This window comes from Nerophis ophidion, linkage group LG07, assembly GCF_033978795.1.
Source record: "Nerophis ophidion isolate RoL-2023_Sa linkage group LG07, RoL_Noph_v1.0, whole genome shotgun sequence".
Taxonomy (NCBI): Eukaryota; Metazoa; Chordata; class Actinopteri; order Syngnathiformes; family Syngnathidae; genus Nerophis; species Nerophis ophidion.
In genome coordinates, this window is record NC_084617.1 from 21,198,337 (window position 1) to 21,225,978 (window position 27,642).

The 27,642-nt window shown below is 40.0% G+C and overlaps 1 protein-coding gene across 3 annotated transcripts in view; it reads left to right on the forward strand.

Annotated features, from left to right (window-relative positions):
• The window catches only part of ppfia3 (PTPRF interacting protein alpha 3), a 45,211-nt gene that overhangs the window by 7,144 nt on the left and 10,425 nt on the right, over positions 1 to 27,642 (forward strand). For 2 of the 3 annotated variants that reach the window (XR_009807438.1, XM_061905620.1), the window contains exons 3-28: positions 6,301 to 6,402; positions 6,481 to 6,720; positions 6,789 to 7,034; positions 7,115 to 7,207; positions 8,656 to 8,708; positions 8,769 to 8,862; positions 8,936 to 9,070; positions 9,374 to 9,457; positions 10,603 to 10,734; positions 11,959 to 12,021; positions 12,093 to 12,172; positions 12,327 to 12,495; positions 15,383 to 15,576; positions 15,651 to 15,891; positions 15,980 to 16,104; positions 17,925 to 18,079; positions 18,222 to 18,321; positions 18,383 to 18,464; positions 18,528 to 18,728; positions 20,262 to 20,327; positions 20,605 to 20,631; positions 20,705 to 20,880; positions 20,971 to 21,068; positions 24,177 to 24,352; positions 27,291 to 27,359; positions 27,428 to 27,590. Coding sequence is in view for 2 of the 3 variants with exons in the window: in XM_061905620.1 (XP_061761604.1) it covers positions 6,301 to 6,402; positions 6,481 to 6,720; positions 6,789 to 7,034; positions 7,115 to 7,207; positions 8,656 to 8,708; positions 8,769 to 8,862; positions 8,936 to 9,070; positions 9,374 to 9,457; positions 10,603 to 10,734; positions 11,959 to 12,021; positions 12,093 to 12,172; positions 12,327 to 12,495; positions 15,383 to 15,576; positions 15,651 to 15,891; positions 15,980 to 16,104; positions 17,925 to 18,079; positions 18,222 to 18,321; positions 18,383 to 18,464; positions 18,528 to 18,728; positions 20,262 to 20,327; positions 20,605 to 20,631; positions 20,705 to 20,880; positions 20,971 to 21,068; positions 24,177 to 24,352; positions 27,291 to 27,359; positions 27,428 to 27,590 (3,364 nt within the window). In the remaining variant the exon portion in view is untranslated. The remainder of the gene's footprint in view (positions 1 to 6,300; positions 6,403 to 6,480; positions 6,721 to 6,788; positions 7,035 to 7,114; positions 7,208 to 8,655; positions 8,709 to 8,768; positions 8,863 to 8,935; positions 9,071 to 9,373; positions 9,458 to 10,602; positions 10,735 to 11,958; positions 12,022 to 12,092; positions 12,173 to 12,326; positions 12,496 to 15,382; positions 15,577 to 15,650; positions 15,892 to 15,979; positions 16,105 to 17,924; positions 18,080 to 18,221; positions 18,322 to 18,382; positions 18,465 to 18,527; positions 18,729 to 20,261; positions 20,328 to 20,604; positions 20,632 to 20,704; positions 20,881 to 20,970; positions 21,069 to 24,176; positions 24,353 to 27,290; positions 27,360 to 27,427; positions 27,591 to 27,642) is intronic. The other variant, XM_061905621.1, reaches the window with a different exon arrangement.

Here is a 27,642-nt window from a genome sequence, read left to right on the forward strand (position 1 = left end):
TTGTGGTCTTTTGAGCTCGCTGGGAGACACACGGTGGCAAACATGGCGGCCGTGATGGATTCCACGAGAGACGAGTTCACCGAGTTTGTCTGCGTCTTACCAAGACAGAAGGAGCTGAGTGGTGAATGAAAAACGGCGCACGTGTCATGTTTTGCTGGAGAGAAACGATTCTAGAAAGTGTGACGCACTTCACACCATCCTTTTGCTTGAACCGCTCCCAAAAAGTCTCCCAGAATCCTTTTGGGGTCCCAGAACACGCCATCTGTACACTCGACCATCTTGTCAAACAAGCGTCCTCAGCCCAGTCAGCAAACTATTTAGATGGTGCAGCAGGTGGCGCTGTCTTCCTCCTAAGCAGACAGCAGCTTTTAATGGCTAATTAGCGTTAGCAGGACTTATATTTCTACACACTTTAATGCAGGGGTGTCCAAATTTTTTACACATAGGGCCGCACACTGAAAAATGAAAGCATGCGGAGGCCATTTTGATATTTTTCATTTCAAAACCAATACGATATATCTATTTTTTTTTAACTTTGAGGACTGCCCTCAAGTTTGGTGCCGGGGACCCGCAAGGTTCTCAGTAATAAAAATGTTATAAATAGGGCATATTTAATTTTTTTAAATGATTAAATTCTTAAATCTCCAGATCAACTTTAGCCCTGTCTCTCAATAGAAAGCAAAAAAAGTTTTATAACCTATTTGTCAAAGACAACCTTGTTATTTATTGCAAACACACAAAATATGCTGTGACTTCCCTAAAAAAATTTCTTATGTGGAATATTTGATGTGAAGCAGGTGTAGCCTTATATAGGTCAATAATTGATACCATTTATTTTATTTTATTATTATTTTTTGAGCAATGACAGCTTAAAAAAAAAACTTTTTTTTTTTTTTTTAACACTTAAATTTCTAGATCAACTACAAATCTACTCATCATTTATAAGTTTTAATTCATTAAAAAAAAGTTTGTTTGTTTTGTAACCTATTTGTCAAAGAAAACCTTGTTTTTTATATGGCAAAAACACAAAATATACAATATTTTCCCAATAATTTGAAGTGGAATATTTGATGTGAATTAATTGTAACCTTAAATGGATCAATATTTCATAGCAACATTGATTTTGATTCATTATTATTTTTTTAACAGTGGCATTTTTTTTGTGTGTTTTTTTTTTAATCCCACTAAAATTCTTAGGGGTATCCCTAAGAATTTTATTGGAATTGTTCGTCGGATTATACATTTTTATAGTTTATATGGGGGTTTTTTCTGTTGGATTTTTGCAATTTTTATCAAAGAGAACTTTGTTTTTTTATATGAAAGACACACAAAATATGCAATATTTCCCCCCAAAATACTTCAGAGTGGAATATTTGATTGGTACGAAGACCCTAAAGGGACATGGATGTTTTTGCAAGATCTCGCAATACTTTTTGCCAGATCTCGCAAAAGTTTTTTTTCCCTATCTCAGTGCACCGGAAGTAAAAAAGACACAGTGATGGTGAACCGAAAGTGAAACAGACACATCGATGGAGGAGCGGGAGCCTACCCATCATCTGTGCTCTGTTGTTTTACCATAATACGATTTGATGTCTTTATATGTTAGGCCAATACTAAAATAGAAATCAATAAACTTCTCCCACAAATGATGGGTAGGCTCCTCCATCGCTTTGTCTGTTTCACTTCCGGTTCACCACCGCAGTGTCTGTTTTACTTCCGGTTCACAGTAATAGGAAAAAAACCTTTTACAAGATCTCACAAAAACTATTGCGAGATTGCGCAAAAAGTATTAAAAAGTATTGCGAGATCTCGCAAAACATTGCAAAACATTTTTTTCCATCCATGTCCCTTTAGGGGTTCCGTAGATTGGAGCTTTTGATTGGTCAGTAATTCCTAACATCATTGATTTTGATTAATTAATATATTTTGTGCAATGACAGTTTAAAAAAGAAAAATCCCACTAAAATTCTCAGTGACCCAAAAGGGCCCCACTCATAAAAGTGTGAAAAATAAGTCACACCTTTTTTTTTTTTTTTTTCACTTTCAATACTTAAATCTGTAGATCTAATTCAGATCTATCCCTCAATTACGTTCCTAATATAATGAAAAGGTTGTGTGTTTGTTTTATGCCCTTTTGTCAAAAACGTTTTTTATGGCATAAACACACAAAATATTTACCCCCCAAAACATTTCAGACTTGACTATTTGATGTAAAGTCATTCGAGCCTTGAATAGGACAATAATTCATACCATATTTCCTTGAATTGCCGCCAGGGCGTTAATTAATTTTACACCTCTTCTCACTCCGGCGCTTACCAAAGGCATGCGGTAAATTTAGGCCTGTGCTTATGAATTTGAGTGTGATGTAAGGATAGCATCATGAAAAGCACATTTAATTTAAAAAAAAACTTTATTATGGTCTTACCTTTACTTATAAATGAAGTTCATGCGCAGCTCCTACTGATCAAAAGCATCGATAACTTGTTTATAGAAATCTTCCTTATCTTTCTTCAGCTTTAAAAGTCTCTCTATCTCGATGGAGATCTTCCTTTATTACCTCCTGCTTCGATTGAAAGTCCAGTTTAGAAAACTGTTTTATTTTAGATATATAATCCTCCATGTTAAAAGTGCAAGCGAGAGGAAAAAATAAACGATTGCTGCTCACTCTTGCTGCTTGTTGTCACTTCTTCTGCAGCCGAGTAGTCGCAAGAAGGATCACTAGCGCCCTCTACCACTAGGAGGCGGGAGTCATTTAATGAGTCATATTTGACACACGCAGCTACGGTATATTAATAAAACATAGCTGCTTACTGTTCTTTTAGCATATTCAATAGCTTGGACCTTAAATCCTACTGAATAGATCTTAATATTCTTCCCTTTATGCGATTTCAAATTATTGAAATCAACCTCCTCCATTTTGCAAATGATGACAGGGGAAGTGTCACTCGTGACGTGACGAGTTTGACCCGGCGGCAATTCTAGGTTTATACTAATTATTTTGCGAAACGAGTTTGACCTGGGGATAGGTTGATTGGCAACACTAAATTGGCCCTAGTGTGTGAATGTGAGTGTGAATGTTGTCTATCTGTGTTGGCCCTGCGATGAGGTGGCGACTTGTCTAGGGTGTACCCCGCCTTCCGCCCAATTGTAGCTGAGATAGGCGCCAGCGCCCCCCGCGACCCCGAATGGGAATAAGCGGTAGAAAATGGATGGATGGATGGAGTTTGACCTGGCGGAAATTGCAGACTTGTGCTAATAAAAATAATATTTTTCGAAACGAGTTTGCCCCTCCGTTAATCCTGAGCCGGCGGTAATGCTAAGCATGCGCTAATTATTTTGCGAAACGAGTTTGACCTGGGGATAGGTTGATTGGCAACACTAAATTGGCCCTAGTGTGTGAATGTGAGTGTGAATGTTGTCTATCTGTGTTGGCCCTGCGATGAGGTGGCGACTTGTCCAGGGTGTACCCCGCCTTCCGCCCGATTGTAGCTGAGATAGGCGCCAGCGCCCCCCGCGACCCCAAAAGGGAATAAGCGGTAGAAAATGGATGGAAGTTTGACCTGGCAGTAATTCTAGACAAGCGCATTCTATATACCCGGCGGCAATTCAAGGAAATATGGTAATATTGATTTTGATTCATTTTTTTTTTTTTTTGGATTAATGACAGTTTTAAAGAAAAAAAACAGCCTTCATGGCAGCTTTGTGTTATTCGAGTCAAAAAGGCAACTTTTTCTCGTAACATTTCACCTGTTTGCTCTTTTATTCCACCATTATGTCTCTTTTAGAATGTGCCGCAGGCTGTTAAAATTGAGCTGGGGGTGGCAAACAGCCCCCGGGGCCGCACTTTGGTAAGCCCTGCTTTAATGCAATGAAAAGCAGTTGTTTTGTGCATTTAAAGTATGGATGCTACACACGCACTATAGCAATCAGAGTGAAGTGTACCGCCTTTCTTTGTTGATGCGTTGTCATGGATACTGCATTGCTGCATCATTACAACAATTACATGAATTGCACATTTGACAACTGCTGCCAGTCAGTCGGGGTGTCGGCGTCACGCCTGTCATGGCGGTGCTCCGTTAACCTCCGGGCAAACGCACACAAACAGTCTCTGGGTTGTTGCGCAATAAAAAAGTAATTTCAGTTGCGACATAAACATAATGTTTGACTTTGTGACCCTGATGTTGAAAGAGTCAAGCCAGGTCAAACTACTTCAGTAGAATTTCGTATTGTATTGTGTATTATATTTTATTATACGTGTTTTTGAACTACTGTAAGTCTCGCAATATTTGCACAATCCAAATAATTTGTGATTGTAAAGGCTCCGTACTTTCCAGTGGTGGACATAAAGATGTCATTTCTGTAATCCAGGTCACAGCAGCCACAAAACACAGTGAGGCTCGCAAAAAACAAACTTTTTATGACAAAGATGTGCGGAAAAATTATATTTTATCACCAACTATGGTTGTAGTGTATGTGCAATAAAAATAGAGACTGAAAAATAAAAAGTTACTCAGTACTTGAGTAGTTTCTTAACTGAATACTAACTCAAGTAATTATTTGGATGACTGTTATCTTTAACATTTGGTTTAGTCATATTGCTCTAATACTTTCACTTCAGTACATTTTTTGGCTACGCTGCCCACCTCTGATAGTTTTGCACATTTGCTGTGTTTGTGTTGGGTTGCAAACACGTCAAGTCATCCAAAGTTAAAATTGGAAATCTTTTATTCACGTACATTCTGGGACCCTGATTCTTAAGAAATCTTTAAAATTCTATTTGTTTTTTGGAACTGTTCTGTTATTATATTGCTATAAACTTAAATAACGCATCTATTTGCTTCTGGACACATTTTAGAAAAGTATTTTTAAAATAATTTAAAATAATCTGCATACTTTTTTTTTGTAATAATGTGGTAGTAACACATGTCCAGACTTTAAAAACGAAAATAATACAAAAAGTGGACAGACTTTTTTCTTAAATAATAATGATAATAAAAAGGTGCAAACTTAGGAAAAATAATTGTAAAATAATGTATGATAAATGATGATAATTTCGAATAATCATAAAAAATGTTAACGCACATCTTTTTTTATTATTATTTTTTTGTAAAACGTCTGCACATTAGTATCTAAAAAAGTCTGCCCTTTTTTTATTATTTAAATAAAAATGTGTCCAGATTTATATTTACATTTTATTTAGTAAGTCTGCAAGCCTTTTTATTATTTAAAAATGTTTGCACTTGTTTTATTATTGTTAGAAAAAAGTGTACATACTTCTGTCTTTTAAATAATTCAAGTCTCCACACTTGCTTTAAAATGACAAAAAAAACAAAAATTTTTAATAAAAAAAAAATATGCAGACGTTTTTTGTTAAATAACATTTTCCAAATAATAATCTTTGAAAAAAGTTTGCACACATATTTTTTTCAACTCATAATCATTTAAAAAATGTCTGCACACTTTTTAATTATTATTTTTTATTATTAATTAAATATATATATTTTTTGAATGTGCGGAGTTTTAAAAAATAATTTTAATTAAAAAAAAAAAAAGGTTGCAGACTTTTTGTTAAATAACACTTTAAAAAAAATGTGCACACTTCAAAAATTAGTAGTCATTTTAAAAATTCTGCATACTTAAAAAAAAAGTATATTACTGTTTTTTAATATAAATGAATGAAAAATGTGCGCACTTAAAAAAAATTATTTACAGTAAGTCTGTAGACATTATGTTCAATAACAATTTAAAAAAGTGTGTACATTTTTTTCCCCAATAATAATCATTAAAACAAAAGTTTTTTTTAATAATAATAATTCAAACAAATTGTGCACACATTTTTTAAAAATATCAATTTAAAAAAAAGTGTGTACACTTTTTTTTTCCCAACAATAATCATTTACAAATCCGACACACTCCCCCCCCCAATTAAAATCATTTGTAATATTGTTGTTTTTTTAATATATATATTTTTTTAAGTGTTCAAACAATTTTCAAAAAATAATAATAAAGGAAAAAAGTGTTCAGACTTTTATTTCCAACAATAATTGCAAAATAATTATGCACGTATTTTACAAATACTAATCATTAAAACAAGTCCACACACTTAAAATGTTTATAATTATTTTTAAATTATGATAATAAAAAAAGTGGGCAGACTTGTTGATTGGTGGACCACACTGTGGCCAGAAGAAAATAGCACATTCCTGCTCCTAAAGGCATTCTGGTTACTGCATTCTATATAAAAGTGTTTACACTATGAAGCCATTGAGTCTGTAACAGCGCCCTCTTGTGGCCCTGCAGGAATTTGCCGTGCTGACCAAAGAGCTGAACCAGTGCAGGGAGCAACTGTTGGAGCGAGAGGAGGAGATCGCCGAGCTGAAGGCGGAGCGCAACAACACCCGAGTCAGCACATTTCTGAAACACACGTGTAATTATACTCAATATTTTTTTGTTACCGACTTACTTGTTTGCGCTCTTCAGCTGCTGTTGGAACACCTGGAGTGCCTGGTGTCTCGTCACGAGCGCAGCCTGAGGATGACGGTGGTGAAGAGGCAGGCCCAGTCCCCGGCGGGGGTCTCCAGCGAGGTGGAGGTCCTGAAGGCCCTCAAGTCCCTCTTCGAGCACCACAAGGCTCTGGACGAGAAGGTCCGAGAGCGACTGCGCGTGGCGCTGGAGCGCGTAGCCACACTGGAGGATGAGCTGCAGTCGTCCTCGCAGGAAGTCCGTTTGTGCACGTTGGACAAGTAGTCCCCCCCCTCCACTCATGACGCCCACTCTTGATGTTGTAGGTTGTGTCGCTGCGAGAGCAAATCAAACGCCGACAGCAAGGACTGGACAAGGAGGTGGTTTCCGCTGCACGTTCCGACATCAAAGTTCCTCATTCACTCCATAAACGTTCTCCACAGCGCCTGCCCAACGGCCCGTCCTCCATCTTGGATGACGGCGAGATTGAGCGACAGAGGGAGGGCGAGATTGAGCGCCAGAGATCGGAGCTGGGTCAGCTGAAGGAGAGACTGGCCCTCATGTGCAGACAGGTGCCGGGGGTGGGGGGGTCAGGTTCACGACTCCATGACCACAGAGCTGACGTGTCCCACGCTCTCTCACTTCCTGCCAGGTGGGAGAGATTGAGGAGCAGCTGACGTCCGCCAGGAGGGAGCTGGCCCGGTCGGAGGAGGCCAACCAGAAGCTCCAACGGGATGTGAAGGAGGTGAGAGGGGGTCAGCAAAATGTTCGACTTCCTGTACGTCGTACACATGACAACCAATCAGACGCAGGTCAGGTGACACATGAAGGATGTGAGAGGGGGTCAGCAAAATGTCCGACTTCCTGTACGTTGTACACATGACAACCAGTCAGACGCAGGTCAGGTGACACATGTTTGTCACTGAGCAGACTATCAGGATTTTTATTCCACACCACCATGTAGTGGATACAAAACAACTATTTTCTTAACTCTTCATTCTTCTTCTTCTTCTTCTTCTTCTTCTTCTTCTTCTTCTTTCTCCTTCTCTTCTTTTTCCTTTTTCTTTTTATTTCTCCATCCCCTTTTTTATAAATTTTCTTAATCTTTGTCCTTGTCCTCTTTTTCATTCTCTTTCATTTCTTCTTTCTCTTCTTGTTCTTCTCTTAATCCCTGTCTATATTTTTTTTCTCCTCCTATTTCTACTTCATTTCCTTCTCTTCCTTCTTCGCATTCTCTTTCTTTTTCTCCTCTTCCTCCTTCACCTTCTTCTTTTTCTCCTCATATTTCTGTTCCTTTCTCCTTCTCTGTATCCTCCTTCTTTCTCATTCTCTTTCTCCTTCTCATTCTATTTCTCCTTCTTCACCTTGACCTTTTACTTCTCTTTCTCCTCCTCCTCTTTTCACTTCTCCTTCTCTTTCTCCTTTGCTTTCTCCTCCCTGTTTTCTCTTTATTTTTATTTTTCCTTCTTCTCTTTCTCATTCTCTTCATTTTCCGTACCCTCGTTCTTTTTTACCTGCTCTTCCTCCTTCTCCTTCACCTTCTTCTTTTTTCCTCCTCTTCTTTTTCCTTATCTCCTCCATCTTTCTCATTATCTTCCTCTTTTTCATTCTTCTTCTCCTCTTTCTCCTCCTTCTCCTTCGCCCCCTTGTCCTTCTTGTTTACATTCACCTTCTTCTTTTTTGTCCTCCTCTTTCTCTTTTCTCTTTTGCTCTTTCCTCTTTGTTTTCTCCTTCTTCTTTTCCTCCTTCTTGCTTTCCTTCCCCTCTGTCTCCTTTGCCTCCTTCTTGGGCTTATCCTTCTATTCTTTTGTCTTCATTTTCTCCTTCTCTTTCTTCTTCTTTTGTCTGTCTTCTTTCTTCTCCCACTTTTGCTTCTCTTCTATCTCCACTTCCTCTTTGTATTCCTTTTCTTCTTCCTCCTTGTTTTCCTTCTCTTTGTCCTCCATTTCCCCACTCTTCCTTTTCATTCTCTTCTTTTTCTTCATCCTCTATCTCTTCCCTTTCTTTTTCTTCCTCTTCCATCTTTCCTGATCCTCCTTCCTCTTTCTCTTTCACCTTCCTCCTCCTCTTCCATTTCCTGCTCTCCTTCCTCTTCATTAATTGTTTTCCTCTTCCTCCTCTTCTTCTTTCCTCTTCCTCTTTATTCTTCCTCTTATTTCCTCCTGCGCATCATCCCGTCTCCTTCCTGTGCAGGCGCTGTGTCAAAGAGAGGACATGGAGGAAAGGATCACCACACTGGAGCGCAGGCATGTGGTTTTTGTTGCTCCTCTCCCCTGGCCCGTCTGATGTTGTGGTGCCGCCTGCAGGTACCTGAGCGCCCAGCGGGAGGCGACGTCTCTCCACGACATCAAAGACAAGCTGGAGAACGAGCTGGCCAGCAAGGAGTCTCTCTACAGACAGGTGGACCAAAGTCTATCATATCTGGCCACATTCCTGCTAGCGCGAAATGCTACATGCCGATGTTTCTCTGCAGAGCGAGGAGAAGAACCGTCAGCTGCAGGAGCGCCTGGATGACGCCAAGCAGAAGTTGCAGCAGACCTTGCAGAGAGCAGAGACGCTCCCAGAGGTGGAAGCTCAGCTGGCTCAGAGGGTGGCGGCCCTCAACAAGGTGCGTGACACTGAGGGACAGAAAGAAAGAACTCGAACCACGTTCACGTTTCAGAGACAACCTGCCTAGTCAAGAACGTTCGCCACTTTCACGCTCAGCAGGAGCTCCTTTGCTCATGTGTGCAAGCTTTTGACTGCTGCCAGAATTTAAAGACTTTTGTTCTCCTGCCAAACATCTCGAAGGTCCACAATTAGTTGATGCGTGTCGAGGCAAGATGGAGGATGAGAGCGAGGGATAAGCGCAGCATGTGATGTGTGCCTAATGTCAACACGAGGTCAACTAACTCTCCTCCTAACACTTTAGGCCGAGGAGCGTCACGGAAACTTTGAGGAGCGCCTGCGACAGATGGAGGCGCAACTGGAGGAGAAGAACCAGGAGCTGCAGCGGGTAAGTCACCACTAGCCCCCCCCCCCCAAAAAAAAAGTTATTTCCTTGAAGGACACACAAAGGTGTTATGATTTCCTTCGCCTTCTTCTCCTTCTTCTCCTTCTACTCCATCGACTCCTCTCCTGCTTCTTTTCATTTTCCTACTCCTTCTCCTCACCTTTCTCCTTCTTACTCTCCTCTTATTCTTTCTCCTCTTTTTCCTCCTTCCCTTCTCCTTCTTGTCCTCCTTATTCTCCTTTCTTTCCTTTTTGTCATTCTCCTTCTCTTCCTTTGTCTTCTCATCCTTGTACTCCTTCTTCTCCTTCTCCTCCTATTCCTTTTTTGCCCTTATCCTCCTTTTCCTTCTTCTTCCCCTCTTCCTCCTTATTCTTCTTATTCTTTCATCCTTTTCTTTATTTTCCTTGATCTTTTTTTTACTTTTCTTTCTTCTCATACTCTTTTTTTTCTCCTCCTTTTTCTTTTCCTCTTCCGTCTCCCTATTCTCGTTATTTTCTTTTCCTACTTTTCGTTTTTTTCTTCTCATCTTTCTCCTCCTCTATCTTTTGTCTACTTATCTTCTTCCACATTCTCATTATCTTCTCCTCCTCATCCTTTTCTCCATATCCTTCTTATTCTTTTTGTCATTTTCTCTCATGTCCTTCTCCTTTATATTTTTTCTACTCCTCCTTCTCATCCTTTTTCTTCTCCAATTTCTTCTTCTCATCTCTTCTCCTCATTTTCCTTCTTTTCATTCTTCCCCTTCTCCGTCTCTTTATCCTCCTCCTTCTCCTTCTCCTCCTCCACTTTCTGGTCCTTCTTTTTACTCTCCTTCTACTTTCCCCCTTTTTTTTCCATCTGTTCCTCTTTCTACTTCTTATACTCCTTCTCTTCCTCCTTCTCCTCCTATTCCTTCTTTTCCTTCTTCTTCTTTTCCTCATTTTTCTTTTCCTTCTCTTTCTCCATTTTCTCATTTTCCTTCTTCTCTTTTTTCCTCCTACTTCTTCTCCTCTTTCTCACCTGAGTGAGTCACCTTCAAACACCATTCACGCCTAAGTCAGTTCCCAGCACGGCACACAAAGGCGCCGTGATTTTTTAAAGCTGAAAGATGAGAATCTAGAAGGCTTGTTTTGAATGATGGTCACACACGTGTTCATGCTGCTGGTCAGGCGAGGCAGCGTGAGAGGATGAATGACGAGCACAACAAGCGTCTCTCAGACACAGTGGACAAGCTGCTGTCCGAGTCCAACGAGAGGCTGCAGCTGCACCTCAAGGAGAGGATGGCCGCCCTGGAGGAGAAGGTGAGAAGTCACCTTGACTACAGCACACTTTGATCAAGGTGTTCTTAGGCCACACCCTCACTCATCACACAAACATGCATCAGCAGGTACGCCAATAAACTTTTACATTAAAGCAGCTTAAAAGGAAATACACTAGCATGCTTGTACACTTAGACTTTTCGGTGCATCGCCTTCCTCAGGCTTGTCCGATCAACAGTCGGGACACATCTATGGCCTCCCTCTAAAAACAAAAACATTTAAAAAACCTTTGTAAATTAATATGTTTTTTGATGTTGCCCGCCGGCATTTTCCTACCTGACAAACTGTACTATATTTAATAAATGGCAGTAGCATGGCCGCCCTACTCGCTGTGCCTTGCAGGTTTAAAATAAAAACAAATGTTAGACTTACACTTAGACAAACTTTATTGATCCACAAGGGATATTTGTTCCACATAGTAGCTCAGTTTCAAAGGATGGAAAGGGTAAGGCTGGAAAGGATAATGCAGGTATTAAGTATACTAAAAATGTACCATAGTAGCAATATAAGATATAACATATATGTAATATTTACATATTATGCAGTAAAAATGTGAGTTTGATGTATGCTTGGACCATAAATCCTACTGAATAGCTCTTAATCTTCTTCCCTTTATGCGATTTCAAATTACCGGTATTGAAATCAGCCTCCTCCATTTTGAAAATGATGACAGGAGACGTGTCACTCGTGACGTCACGAGTTTGACCAGGCGGTAATACTAAGCATGCGCTAATTATTTTGGGAAGCGAGTTTGTCCCGGCCGTAATTCAAGGCAGACGGATACTATATGCCCTGAGGCAATTTAAGGAAATACGGTAATTATTATTTGCAAAAAAAAAAATAGAGTGTATGAGTTTGAACATCAAATATCTTGTGTATATATGTATATACAAATATATGTATATACATATATACAGAAGGTATTTGATGTTCAAACTTGGTATATATATATATATATACCAAGTATATATATATATGTATATATATATATATATATATATATATATATATATATTCATATTAATATACACACATAAAGAATTTAGCTGCGGGCCGCAGTTTGAACACCTCTGGTTTAAAGCAAATACATTTTCAGAGCGCTAATGCATTTCATTTTAAGACGCTTTTTGTAAACAATCATATTAATCAAATATAATAATAATAATAATGATAAAAATACTGCTCGTCACCACGCCTTTCTTGTAGAACGCCCTTTCTGAGGAGCTGTCCAACATGAAGAAACTTCAGGATGATCTCCTGGTAAACAAGGTGAGGGTTCACTCCCTAATTATTATTCGATGCTCGTTATGTTGTTCACCTTTCTTTTTCTCCCTTCTCAGGACCAGCTGATAGCGGAGCTGGAACGTCTTCAGCTGGAGTTGGACCAACTGAGGGCGAGGCCCGGCGGCTCTTATTCCAGGTGGGGCCCCTTCATACCTCATTAAACGTACAACGTGATTTTTAACAGTCCCACCCTGACACCCCAGCATGTGTGTGTGTGCTGCGCGACTTCATCACTTGGCGCCGGGCCAAAACCAGCCCTTTTATCTCCTGTCTCGCCCTCGCCCCTCCAGTCGATCCCTGCCTGGCAGCGCTTTGGAGCTGCGGTATTCCCACGGGGGCGGGTCTCTCCCGATGGGCTCCACCACTCACCTGGATGCCTTCGGTAACTCCTCACTTGGGGGCGGAGTCAGGCGGAGTCACCGCGCCCGTTGGAGCTCGGTGCGCGAGGACACCACCAAGGTGGGCTTGGAACTCTGCCAGTCGTCCAATCACACGTCTGGGTGAAGATAACCCTATCACTGCAAAGATGAAAATAACACTGCCACTCCTTTTTGCTACCGTTTGTGCTGTTATGGGTTTTAAGTTAATCTAAAATACATCTTCTGACTAGTGATATCACAAATTGTCAAAATCTCCACAAACTTTCCCCATTTGTTTGTGCACAATGTTTTTTCTCCGACTGTTATATTTTTTAATATTATTTACGTGTTATTATTCGTAAAGAAGAATTTTAATGGTAGGAAAAAATGGGACACGATTGGGATATTTTGATGTGGTGGGGGGGCTGGTTTTTAATAATAAAATGTTAATAACATAAAAATCATAATAGTCACACAAAAAAAATTTGCACAAACAAATGTTATTTTGATATTTGCAATGTTAAAAGGTGCCAACTTTACACAGGCCAATCAAACGACTGCGTGAAATAATTTTTCACATTGAGAGAAATCTTTTTTATGGAACCAAAAAAAGCTTTAGTTTTTTGGTTACAAATACTTTTTTAATGTTTGGGATTCAATTTCAATCTTGTGGGTGTGGCCTCTTCTGAACAAGATATTAGAAGCTTTTCCATTGGTCCGTAGTGCCCAACCCTCGTCTTAGAAGTTTTCCCTCCAGAAGTGTTGAGGGCAGAAGTAGACAGCAGTCCCACTCATATATAGACACGTCATCTTCCAATTAAAAGCAGTGGTGCGCACAATACTTTCTAATAAAGAACAGGGGTGCGCACCATACTTGCCAACCCTCCCGATTTTCCCGGGAGACTCACTAATTTCAGTGCCCCTTCCGGAAAATCTCCCGGGGCAACCATTCTCCCGAATTTCTCCCGAATTTCTCCCGATTTCCACCCGAATAACAGTATTGGGGGCCTTTAGCGCCCTCTACAATCTGTCATCACGCCCGCTTTTCCTCCATACAAACAGGGTGCCGGCCCATTCTCATAATATGTGCAGCTCTTACACACACATTAGTGAATGCAAAGCATACTTGATCAACAGCCATACAGGTCACACTGAGGGTGGCCGTATTAACAACTTTAACACTGTTACAAATATGCGCCACACTGTGAACTCACACCAAACAAGAATGACAAACACATTTCGGGAGAACGTCTGCACCGTAACACAACAGAACAAATACCCAGAATCCCTTGCAGCACTAACTCTTCCGGGATGCTACAATATACACCCCGGTGCTACCACCAAACCCCGGCCCCCGCATCCCCGCCGCTCCACCCCCTCTCCCCCATCTCCCGAATTCTAAGGTTTCAAGGTTGGCAAGTATGGTGCGCACAAAAATGGACTCACATCCAAAATGGGATTATTCTTCATACTGATTTTAAATCAGTTAATAAAAAATAAATAAGTAAATAAAAAATATATGTTTTTTTTTTTTTATTGGAATCAATTTAAAAAAATAAATATGTTTTCAGGTTATCTTCTTGCAACCAGAATGAGCTTTTCTAATTTGTAACCTGATTTGAAAAGGTTTCATTTTAATTATTAAACCAAATAATACATTGTGAGAATAGTTTCTGAATAGAATCGCCACCCCAGAAATCGGAATTGGATTGAATCGTTAGATGCCCAAAGATTCACACTCCTAATCCAATGGCTTGTAACCAAATTAATGATTTGCTATGTCAGCAAGGAGACAGTATCGAATGATAAATGATATCAATGCATTTTAAATGTCTGATACTTGTACAAAGCTGGACAGCCAGTTAACATCTGAATATAATCTAATAAGCGCACAATTTCTTCTAGTTTACTGATGTCATTCACAAAAGGTAAACATGCTCAGCTATAGGCTACTAGGAGCTAGTTACCACACAACAGCTAAAGTTACACACACCCTAGGTGTGGTGAAAATGTTCCTCTGCATTTGACCCATCTCCTTGATCACCCCCTGGGAAGTGAGGAGAGCAGTAGCGGTGCCGCGCTCGCGAATCATTTATGGTGATTTAACCCCCAATTCCAACCCTTGATGCTGAGAGCCAAGCAGGGACGTAATGGGTCCCATTTTTTTTATAGTCTTTGGTATCACTCGGCTGGGGTTTGAACTCCCAACCTACTGATCTCAGGGCGGACACTCTAACCACTAGGCCACTGAGTAGCTAAGCACACAATAGAACACAAGCTCAACATACGTAATACTAATTGAACTTACACATACAAATTCTACAAGGCAGTAGGGAAAGTATCCAGTAACAAACGTGCCCACATCATTCAACTTACTGCACCATGATCTTAACTTCATAAATTATTGTGACAGCTAAGTGTCGTCAGCAAAACAATCACCATTCCACTTCAACTGAAAGACAGCATAAGTCCATTCCAGACAAGTAACAATAAATATTTCAGTGTTTTTCATACCTACCATTTTTCTGTTTAACTCATTTCACTTGATCAAACCTTCTCAAACATTCCCCACTACAAAATAATGATTGTTTGCATGATTCTTCCTGATGTCGGATTAATATCGGTATCGGCCAATTACTCAAGGCTCTTAAGATGTGAAAAAATTGGGCAACCCTTATTTGCACCTTTTTTTGTTTGAAAATAGTATTTGTGATTTGAAAAATATATATATTTTGGTTTTAAATCTTTTTTTATGTTTAGTTTTATAAAAATACAAATTTCTCTCCAAAGTATTCATTAATTAATTAAATTAGTTTTGATAAAATGTGGTTATGCTCACGAAAATAGCGAACTGTCATGGAAATACAAATACATTTTTCCCAAACAATCAAAGAATAGGAAAAATGAGGCACCAATGTGGCCGAAATTCTGTCTGATTGTATTACGTATTAAACATCATGTATCATTATAATCGTATTGGTGTGCAGTATACCGACTGGGAGACAGGGGCTCTGCTGGGGGCGGGCTACGATCACGGCGTGGACGTGTGCTGCTCCGACGATGAGGACGACGGAGACCATCGCTTCGGTTCCGAGCTGCTGTCCCCCAGCGGACAGACGGACGTGCAGACGCTGGCCATCATGCTGCAGGAACAGCTGGAGGCCATCAACAAGGAGATCAAGTGAGACCGCTTCAAGGCGCTCCCATGCTACGAGCAAAGCTAGCCGCTATGTCCTCTTTCCCGCCACCACCCAGACTCATCCAGGAGGAGAAGGAGAACACGGAGCTGCGAGCCGAGGAGATCGAGAGCCGAGTCAGCAGCGTGGCTCTGGATAGTCCGCCCATGCCGCCGTCCACGCTTGGGAGGGACGGCACGGGGCGGGGCTTCATTCCTTCCTCCATCACCTCTTCCACGCTGGCGTCTCCCTCGCCGCCCAGCTCTGGACACTCCACCCCTCGCCTTCCGCACTCACCTGCCCGCGAGAACGACAGACAGGTGCGTCGGCAACCATCATTTGTAATGACAAGATCCGAAAGATGCCCAGTGGGATACATTGCGGTGGTCTGCCATTCATCATTTTTAGAACAACAAAGACGACGAGCGCTCCCTCGCCCTCCTGGACTCCACGCCTCCTCCCACGCCACGCGCGCTGCGGCTGGACAGGATGACACTCACCCACCCTGGGGCGATGCTGGAAGACTTCCGCAGGTAAGACAGATTCAGACGTCCCAAGACCTTAAACTAGGGGTGCCCCAATACTGATATGGGATATTCGTCCGGATATCGGTCCGATATCAGCCAAGAAAAAAATATATATTAGATTATGTTGGCCTGTTTCTAAAACGTTTGATATAAGAACTTCAAGATACAAGCACTCTGTTCCCCTAACGTCTCTGATGAATGAATAATACAATAGATACAATAAAGTATGTCAATATGACTTATATTACTCACTTTTTTTTTCAACTTTTTATAAAATTACTTACTTACTTTAAAGGGGAACATTATCACAATTTCAAAAGGGTTAAAAACAATAAAAATCAGTTCCCAGTGGCTTGTTGTATTTTTTGAATTTTTTTTCAATGGGGGTCTGGCGGCAGACACTTTCACATCTTCGGGCCAGTGGTGCAACTTGAATCCCTCCCTGTTAGAGTTGTTACACCCTCCGACAACACACCGTCGAGGCATGATGTCTCCAAGGTTCCAAAAAATAGTCAAAAAAATGGAAAATAACAGAGCTGAGACCCGGTGTTTGTAATCTGTTGAAAATGAAAATGGTGGGTGTGTTACCTCGGCGACGTCACATTCTGACGTCATCGCTTCCAGCGCGATAAACAGAAAGGCGTTTAATTCGCCAAAATTCACCCATTTAGAGTTTGGAAATCGGTTAAAAAAATGGATGGTCTTTTTTCTGCACCATCAAGGTATATATTGACACTTACATAGGTCTGGTGATAATGTTCCCCTTTAAGCTTGCAACTTACATGAGGTACAAAATAATTTTTCTGTAAAATGCCAACAAAAAAGAAAGGCTTAAAAAAATGCCCTACCTCGATGCTAATTAACATTGGTTAGGCGACTGGACAAAGTATTTGCAATCAAATAAAGTATTTGTGTCCAATAAACGATTCATAAACCCCCCAAAAGTATTTGCGACCAAAAGAACAATTTGCCATGAAAAATACCCCCATTTTGTAACCAAATAAAAACATTTTTGCCCCCAAAAAATTTGTGACTAAAGAAAACAAGATTTGTAACAAAAAAAGCTGGTTTTGCCGCCTAAAAAAACAATTTGTAACACAAAAAAAGATTTCCCGACCAAAAATTGTGATTCGTATCAAAAAACGGATTTGTGACCCAAAAAGAATGTTTGACCAAAATTGCAATTTGTAGTAAAAAAAACACAGATTTGCGACCCAAAATAATTTTTGATCGAAGATATACGATTTTTAGAAAAAGAATCCTGATTTGTAACTTAAAATCATTTGTGACCAGAAAATGCCATTTCATGCAAATATACTGATTTGCGACCAATAAAAGGTTCTGTTTCCGAAAAAAAACATTGCAAAAAAATAATTACAACCAAAAAATAAAGATTTTTTTTTAAATTTCAAATGCATTATTTTTTGTTTGCAGTCTGTTTTTCACATGCTAGCTCGATGCTAGTTTACATTGGATATGTCATATACATGTTACCAAATGGCATCAACAATTTTACATGCCTATTTCACCACCTTCAAACTTGGTAATGAAAACTACAACTAAGATGCAGGTTACAATCAAACAGCCGGTGTGTAATAAGTACAATTCTTACAGCGGTAACACTATTAAGGGCGCAACAAAAGACAAGAATGGCACATTCAACTTATTGGCAACGACTACTTCCTGACTACAGGAAGACACCTACAAAATAATAAAATGAAAATACCAAAAGTATGTATGATTCCTGCTGATATCTGATCGGATGGACAATCCTGCTTGAAAGGCAAGGTGGTCGCTGTCAGCTGACTCGCATGCGTTTCCTCCAGTCTGTCAGCAGATGGCAGCAGCACCAACAGCAGCCAGGATTCTCTGCACAAGTCCAGCAAGAAGAAGAGCATCAAGTCTTCCATCGGACGACTTTTTTGGAAGAAGGAGAAGGGCAGGATGGGTCAGCCTGGACGGGAGGGCTCGTCGTCTCTCGGTAAGCACAATGAAATACTAACTTTTTTTTTTTTTTTTTTAACATTTCCTGTGTTTCCACTGACATTAATGTACTTTTAAAGACATAAATCATCAAAATATCATATTCTGTAGCTCATTTCAACTTCCTGTGTGTCCGCCAGCATCGACTCCTTCAGAAGACATGGCCCCTGGAGACCCAATGGGTTTGAACAAGACCGGTACTTTGGGTCCAGCTGACAAAGATCGTCGCAGCAAAAAGAAGTACGTCGCTTTTTATTCATTGAGGATTTGAAGAAAGAGAAAAAACTGATCCTCTTTTTAGGCACGAGCTCTTAGAAGAAGCGTGTCGCCAAGGTCTGCCCTTCGCATCCTGGGATGGACCCACTGTGGTGTCCTGGCTGGAGGTACGTCCTTACGTCCCCTTCCAAGAGTTCCCCCACACCTGACCTATCCATGACCTCCTCCAGCTGTGGGTGGGAATGCCGGCCTGGTACGTGGCGGCCTGCCGAGCCAACGTGAAGAGTGGTGCCATCATGGCCAACCTGTCCGACACGGAGATCCAGCGTGAGATCGGCATCAGCAACCCGCTGCACCGCCTCAAACTACGCCTGGCCATCCAGGAGATGGTGTCCCTCACCAGCCCGTCAGCCCCCGCCAGCACTCGCTCCGTGAGACTCCTGCTTCTAGAAGTTTCAGTTTACAACTGTTACACATGTGGGATCAGCAGCTCCTCTATTTCCGCTTTCTCTGGTTCTTCATCTGCCCATCCATATGCGACTGCTAATATATATGGGGGGAAATAGGGACGGCGTGGCGCAGTGGGAGAGTGGCCGTGCGCAACCCGAGCATCCCTGGTTCAATTCCCACCTAGTACCAACCTCGTCACGTCCGTTGTGTCCTGAGCAAGACACTTCACCCTTGCTCCTGATGGGTGCTGGTTAGCGCCTTGCATGGCAGCTCCCTCCCTCAGTGTGTGAATGTGTGTGTGAATGGGTAAATGTGGAAGTAGTGTCAAAGCGCTTTGAGTACCTTGAAGGTAGAAAAGCGCTATACAAGTACAACCCATTTATCATTTAAATGTGTGTCTTTGTCAGCAAACAAACACAAATATTGAAAAATGCATTGCAAAACATTTTTTGTTTACAAAATCCTTTTTATTGGTTACAACTCAATTTCATTTTGTAACCCAAAAAACAAGTTGTAACCACAAAAAGTAACAAATGAATTTGTGACAAAAAAAATGATTTGCAACCAAAAAACATGTAGCCACAAAAAATTAATTTCAACTGTGAAAAAGCTATTTCGACCACAAAGAAACCGATTTGCAACCAGAAAAACAATAAGTGATAAAAATAATAACAATTAATCCATCCATCCATCCATTTACTACCACTTATTCCATGGTGCCTATCTCAGCTACAATCGGGCGGAAGGCGCAGTACACCCTGGACAAGTCGCCACCTCATCGCAGAGCCAACACAGATAGACAGACAACATTCACACACTATGGCCAATTTAGTGTTGCCAATCAACCAAATAACACAATTTTTAACCCAATGGAACACCATTTGTAATCAAAAAAAGATTTGCAACCAATGGTTTTTAACCAAAACAAAATTTGCAACAAAAAAAGCAAAACACAAAATCCAACCCGAAAAATTGCCACCAAAAAATAAAGGATTTGTAACAAAAAAAATGTTTGAACTGGTAACTAAATGAAAAAACAAAATAGCAAACAAAAAATAAAGAATTACAACCAAAATTATTTTTTTTATTTAAAAATATATTTTTTTACATTTCAAAGACATAATTTTTTTTTCAGTCTTTTTTGGTGACAAGTCCATTGTTTGCTTGGTTGCATAAAAAGACACATTAATTGGTAAAAAAAAAAAAAAAAAAGGGAGGACTAAAACAAAGAAGCACAGGTGCAACACATTATTGGACCATATGGACTTTGTGAGAAACAAAAGCAGTAAAAGAGAGAATATAAAACTTGGTTGAGAATTAAATGCAATAAATGTCAGCAGCATTCATGTTTTGTTCCTCCGGAGACTTGGAGTAAATTCCATAGTAGAAGATTCAGTTCCTGCTGGCACCAAAACAACCCTTTCATATGTCATAAACGTTAAAGCAAGCCTTTGGAGGAGTTGGAAGATGGAGAGACTTTTTCTCGTCTTACGCTGTTGCTTTTGTGTCCGCAGTCGACCAGTAACGTTTGGATGACCCACGCCGAGATGGAGTCCCTGAATGCAGCAACCAAGCCGCCGGTGAGCACCGTCATTAAGATTTGGAATCCTCAGGAAACCAAGTTGATGAATGTCCCTCCTCCCCCCTTCTCTGGTTCTGTGTGTGTGTGTGTGTGTGTGTGGGCCCAGGCCCAGACCCTAGTGTGGAGCATCCTCTGTTCTGTCCCTCTGGTTGCTGTTTCACTGTTTCAGCTAATTGACTAACACTCTTCCTCTTTGTGTCCTCTGCGCTGTCCTTCGCTCCCCCCACCCACCTCCTGGCTCTCTTTCTGCCCGCCCCCTTTTCGCCGCCATCCAGGAGCTGAAGGAGTTCAGCTGGGATCAGGTGAGTGATCGGCCCTGAAGCTTTAGTCCAGACGAGCAGATGGACGTCCATCACGACCGCCTTTTGTCTCCAGATTCTGGCGTACGGCGACATGAATCACGAGTGGGTGGGCAACGACTGGCTGCCCAGCCTGGGCCTGCCGCAGTACCGGAGCTACTTCATGGAGTCGCTGGTTGACGCCCGCATGTTGGACCATCTGACCAAGAAGGAGCTGAGAGGACAGCTCAAGATGGTGGACAGTTTCCACAGGTGAGCGCAGTTGAGAAGTTTAAGCGTCGGGGGTCGAAGGGCATCAGGTGAGCGTGGAAACCGACCCGGCAAACCTCTCGCCCCTCGCAGGGTCAGCTTGCATTACGGCATCATGTGCCTCAAGCGCCTCAACTACGATCGCAAGGAGCTGGAGCGCAGGAGGGAGGAGAGCGTCCACCAGAACAAAGGTGACTTCAATCAATCAATGTTTACTTATATAGCCCTAAATCACTAGTGTCTCAAAGGGCTGCACAAACCACAACACAAACCACTACGACATCCTCGGTAAGCTCACATAAGGGCAAGGAAAACTCACACCCAGTGGGACGTCGGTGACAATGATGACTATGAGAACCTTGAAGAGGACGAAAGCAATGGATGTCGAGCGGGTCTAACATGATTCTGTGAAAGTTCAATCCATAGTGGATCCATCACAGCCTTCACACTCACGCTAAGGTTCATTCAGGGACACCACCATTCTGAACATCCACGCTCCGACACGTCATCATGAATAACCCCAAAAAAAGAACTGTAAACGCCCCACCTCAAAAAAGATACTGTAGTTTTGTTGTTTTTTTGGTTCCAAATCAACTTCACTTTGGAACCAAAAAAACTGATTTGGCAGCAAACACACGATTTTTAACCGCCCCCCAAAAAAGATTTGCAACCAAAAGACGTTTTGTAACCCCCAAAATTTTTTGGAACAAAAAAATTGCAACCAGAGTAAAGATTAGTAACCAAAAATAATGATTTGTGACTAAAAAACAAAAATTATAACGCAACAAATTTGCAACAATATTACATTATTTGTAACTAAAAACTACATTTGCAACCAAAAAAGATTTCTAACCAAAAAAAAAAAACAATTTGCCCCAAAAAAAACAACTTTTGTTACAAAAAATAGATTTGTAACGCCCCCAAAAGAATTTGTAACCAAAATCTCTTAAAAATAAAATGTTAGGACCAACTAACGATTTGTAACCACAAAAACTTCAATTTGCAAACCAAACATTTTTTAGTAATTCAAAGAAATTTGCAACACCCCAAAATTATTTGTAAAAAAAAAACAACATTTGCAACCAAAAAATATTTCTGACCGCAAAAAACCTCTATTTAATCCTCCCAAAATGTTTTTTAATCCCCAAAAATATTTGCAACCCAGAAAACAATGATGTAACCAATAAAAAAAAAGTTGCAACGCACAAAATATTTTAAACCATAAAAAATTGCAACCAAAATATCCATTTGTCAGCACAAAACGTCAATTTACGACCCAAACATTTTTTTGTTACCAAAAGAAAAAATTGCAAACATTAAAAGATTTGTAACGGAAAAAACCCCAATTTTCCCAAATATATTTTTGTAACCCAAAAAAACCCAAAAATGCTACCAAAAAAAAACATTTTGGTGCATTTGCAAACAGCCAAAATGATGCACAAAACAAACAATAACCTGCTAGCCAAGAATATACAACAATTCTTCTCAACAAAATAGGATAAATATAACCTTGGAGAAAAATGTAACCTGAAACATTTGTATGCACGTACAACCCTTAAAACCTTTAGTGTATCAGTATGTGGAATTAAATTATAGAGTGGATCAAAAAAAATAAAATAAAAAAAGAGTGGATCAATGAACAATGTACTAATATGATCCAGTTTAAGAAACTGTTCAAACTCAGATACAAAGAAGAACAATCATGAATAATATTTTAAATATTTTGATAATCTTATTCATTTCACTAACCTACTCAGTGGCCTAGTAGTTAGAGTGTCCGCCCTAAGATCGGTAGGTTGTGAGTTCAAACCCCGGCCGAGTCATACGAAAGACTATAAAGAAAAATGGGACCCATTGCCTCCCTGCTTGACACTCAGCATCAAGGGTTGGAATTGAGGGTTAAATCACTATAAATGATTCCCGGTCGCGGCACCGCTGCTGCCCACTGCTCCCCTCACCTCTCAGGGGGTGATCAAGGGGATGGGTCAAATGCAGAGGACAAATTTAACCACACCGAGTGTGTGTGTGACGATCATTGGTACTTTAACTTTAAATGAAATACAGCTAACTTCACAATTAATTGATAAAAAATGTTTTCATAATTATATTATTCATGGAGAATATTGTGAACAAATTGAGAACAGGAAGTGAACAAAAGTGTTAGCGATTCCTATGTAATGGAAAAGGGGTAGGATAAGATGAGCTCCTTTTTGAGCACATTGAAAAGAGAAACTGGAAATTGAGACGTTTCATCTTGTAACTGTATGTATGTTTGAAATGAGCTCAAACCATTTGTAACTCCCGCACCCTCGAAAAATAATTTCGTGACCAAAAAAACCGATTTGTAACTTAAAAACAAACAAAAAATATTTGCATTTTAAAAAAAAATGTATTAGCAACAAAACAAGAAAAAGATTCATATCCCCAAAAACGATTTTGAACAAAAAAAAAACAAGTTAGATTAAAAAACGATTTTCAGATTTCACAAAATCGGATCGGCCACTGATTCTGATCCCACTCAGAGATGATTGGTATCAGAAAATCCGTAATTCATAGTATTGAAATATTAAAATCAGGTTTTTTTTGGACCATTTCGACCATCGGCCCAACATTTCCACGACAGAGGGGCCCCGAGACTCACATATTCAATAATTATATTTTAACGACAATATTGGCAGTTTAACAGGATAAACCTTGTCAATTCTAACTAAATTAATAATCATTATGTTTATCCAAACTGTCAATAAGATTAAAGTACAAATACAGCTTTGCCACCTTTCAAACTTCTTATCTCCAGACTTCTTCTCTTTTGTTTGACGTTGTCATTACTGCCACAAGTGGTGGAAATGAGTATTACAACTGAGTATTCGTGGCCCAAAATTGGTAAAGAAACACTGATTTAAATGACTATTTTCTTCACCTTGCTAGTCACAAAATTCACAAAAAAAATTGGGAGAACTATTTTAGATTTTTCTTTTTTTAAGAACCGGTTCTAGCACCGTTCTGGGATAATATGTCAACGATGCTATTCAGGACTCGCCCCTTTTTGTCTTTTGCCAAGTGGTTTGGTTGTAAAGTAATGACGTCAAACCCAAAAAGTTGTTATTCAGTGATAAAAGACATTCATCATGGCTGGAAGACATTTTGCTCATTATAGTAAACACAACAGCGACGTCTCAAACCACAACTTTGTGTGGAATGCAGCAGCTGAAGGAGGACACAAAGGAAAAAACGCGCGCTTCTCGGTGAGACACGCCTATGTTTAAACCCTGTTCCTAATGAACTGGCCGCTCTTCCAGATGTGATGGTGTGGTCCAACGAGCGGGTCATGTGCTGGGTGCAGAATGTGGGCCTGAAGGAGTACGCTGACAACCTCCGTGAGAGCGGCGTCCACGGCGCCTTGCTGGCCCTCGACGACACCTTTGACTACACGGACCTCGCCCTGCTGCTGCAGATCCCCAATCAGAACACGCAGGTATCTGAGGGCCCTGAGTAATCTATTATAGTGCTACCTCAGTTTCGTATGCCCCATTCTTTGCGCGATTCGATTTTTCACAAATGTGTGTGTACGACTGCATAATAATCCACCATCATGGGGCCAAAGAAAGTTGCGAGTGCCAACACTTTGATAAAGAAGATGAGAAACACTCTTGCATTCAAAAAATAATTTGTTGTACATAGGAGGTGTCTGGGATTTTAAAGGTCCATTTATACGTTTCATTCATCATTTATGTACGTATTTCATATAGTTTTCTGTATGTAATACTATGATTGTGAATTATGAAAACGTATTTACACAATTATTCCCTTTAATCCTCATTAAAGTGTTCCTACTTCTACATTTCTTAACCGATTCAAACCGTTCCAAAGTCGCAATGCTCCTTGAACATATTAGTCAATTACTGTTAGTCAGTTACCAGTATGCTAATATTAGCATGCTAGCTGTTGAACTTGTTTTTACAGGTATACACCTCAGAGTCCAATATTTTGTTCCAGCAAAATTACTTGCAAAATTATTAGCATGCTTGCTTTTGTCTCAGTTAGCATGCTTGCCTTTGTTTTATTTTGCAGGTATACACCTCAGAGTCATATATTTTATTACTGGACGCATTCTAATTGTTGCTAACAATTAGCATGTTAGCATGCTTTCTTTTGTCTAGTTTTTCCAAGTATACACCTTAAAGGTAAATATAATGTTACTTCACACATGCTCTGTGTCAGAGGTGGGTAGAGTAGCCAGAAATTGTACTCAAGTAAGAGTACTGTTACTTTAGAGATGTAGTACTCAAGTAAAAGTAAGGAGTAGTCACCCAAATATTTACTTGAGTAAAAGTAAAAAGTATGTTGTGAAAAAACTACTCAAGTACTGATTAACTGATGAGTAACCTGTTCGTTTAATGATTACGGCAACTAATAATGCACAAAAACATAAAAATTGCAATGAGCAAATTCAGAGCCAGGAATATCTCTTAAGCAACTAAAACAATAATATATATTAAATAATAATACATTAAAATAAAATAAAAAATAAGGCAAATTGAGCCACAATAACTTAACAGCACCATAGGCTCAGTAGGCATTGATTGATTGATTGATTGATTGATTGATTGATTGATTGAAACTTTTATTAGTAGATTTCACAGTACAGTATATATTCCCTACAATTGACCACTAAATGGTAACACCCTAATAAGTTTTTCAACGTTAATCAATTACTTAGTAAATGACCAAGTCGAGGTGATCTACCTCATATATACATATACATACACACACATATCATATATATATATATATATATATATATATATATATATATACACACATTTAAATATACAGTATATAATTTATATTCATTTATTTTACCGTTTTTGTTCACATGTTAAAGGTGTTTTAATGAATATACATGCATGTTTAACATATAGATTCCTATCTTTCATGAAGACAAGAATATAAGTTGGTGTATTACCTAATTCTGATGCCTTGCATTGATTGGAATCAGACAGTAGTGCTGATAATGTCCACGTTTTCAAATGGAGGAGAAAAAAAGTTCCTCCTTTCTGTCTAATACCACATGAAAGTCGTAGGTTTTTGGCATATTATTTGTCCAGCTTCCATATTCGTTTTTATACACTTTACAAGAAATACATAGGCGGCAAACTCTGTAGCTTGCTGGCTTGTTTGCGCTGGTTTTCGGAGACTTTTATTTTGTTACCGCAGGCGCGATGGAGCGGCACTTTTATTGTGAAGACAGGAACTGTGCGATCAGTCTTTAGGCTTTTGACGGGAACTACGGTTGAAATAAAACGTGTCTTTTTTCCTTTACACTTTTGATTGATTGAAACTTTTATTAGTAGATTGCACAGTACAGTACATATTCCGTACAATTGACCACTAAATGATAACACCCCTATAAGTTTTTCAACATGTCGGGCTCTACGTGACCGCCTGGCTCTGTTTGATTGGTCCAACGTCACCAGTGACTGCATGTGATTGGTGAAACGCAGGCCTGCGTAGATCCTACTTTGAATGTGTGTCAGACAAAATCAAAACAAACAAAGCGTGCATTAACAGATCGATAAAAAAAAAGTAGCGCGTAGCGAGCTGAATGTAGATAAATAGAGTGGAGTAAAAGTTGAGTTTTTTCTTCTATAAATATACTTAAGTAGAAGTATGTTGCATAAAAACTACTCTTAGAAGTAAAATCTATCCCAAAAGTTACTCAAGTAGATGTAACGGAGTAAATGTAGCGCGTTACTACCCACCTCTGCTCGATGTTAGCAGGTTAACTTTTTGCAAATGTTACAGTTTTATGCCTCATAGTCAACAAGTATATTTAACTTTAAAAATCGGGCACGTCGACATGCTGAAGTTTTTGCATGTGAACATGTTGACTGTTAGCATGCTTGCTTTTATTTGCAGGTATACACCTCGAGAGTGTAATATATTTTTACTTCATGCATGCTAAGTGTTAGTATGCTAACTTTTAGCTGATTTATGCACTTCACAGTCAAATATTTTGTTAGTTTACTTTCAAAATGCTAATGTGAGCATGCTAGATTTTAACTCATTTTGCCGCTATAACCTCACAGCCAAGTTTTGTTACGTCATCCATGTTAACTTTTAGTATGTTTAAGTTGGCATGCTAAGTTTTTACATAATTTTGCAGACATACACCTCAGTCAAATATTTTGTTGTCTCACCTTTAGTATGCCAACATTAGCAGGTTAAGCTTCTCTTTTATTCTTAGCTAATTTTGCATTATACACCCAAGAGTCGTACATTTTGCTACTTGACTTTTTCCGGCTAAAGCATGCTAACTGTTAGCATTGGAGTTTGGCTTTGGCTTTTCAGCATTGACACACAATTTCTACCAAAATTGCGTTTTCTACTTCTCTCTGTCGCCTCTCCTGCAGGCCCGACAGCTCCTGGATCAGGAGTACAACTCACTCATCACCATGGGAACGGAGAGACGTCCTGATGAGGTGGGCGCCAGCTAGCAGAGGACGGTTGTGTATGCCTTCTTCTCACCCCTCCTCTCTGTTCCCCGCAGGATGGAACCAAGACGTTCACACGCTCGCCTTCATGGAGGAAGATGTTCCGAGAGAAGGACCTGCGGGGCGTGACCTCCGACTCCGCCGAGACCCTGCCTGCAAACTTCCGTGCCTCCGCCATCGCCACGCCCTCCGTCACCCTCAGGAAGGTTCAGAGTGACGGTGAGTGCGCCCTTCGACCCCTCTCATGTTCACATTTGCGGGCTTTAGTGAC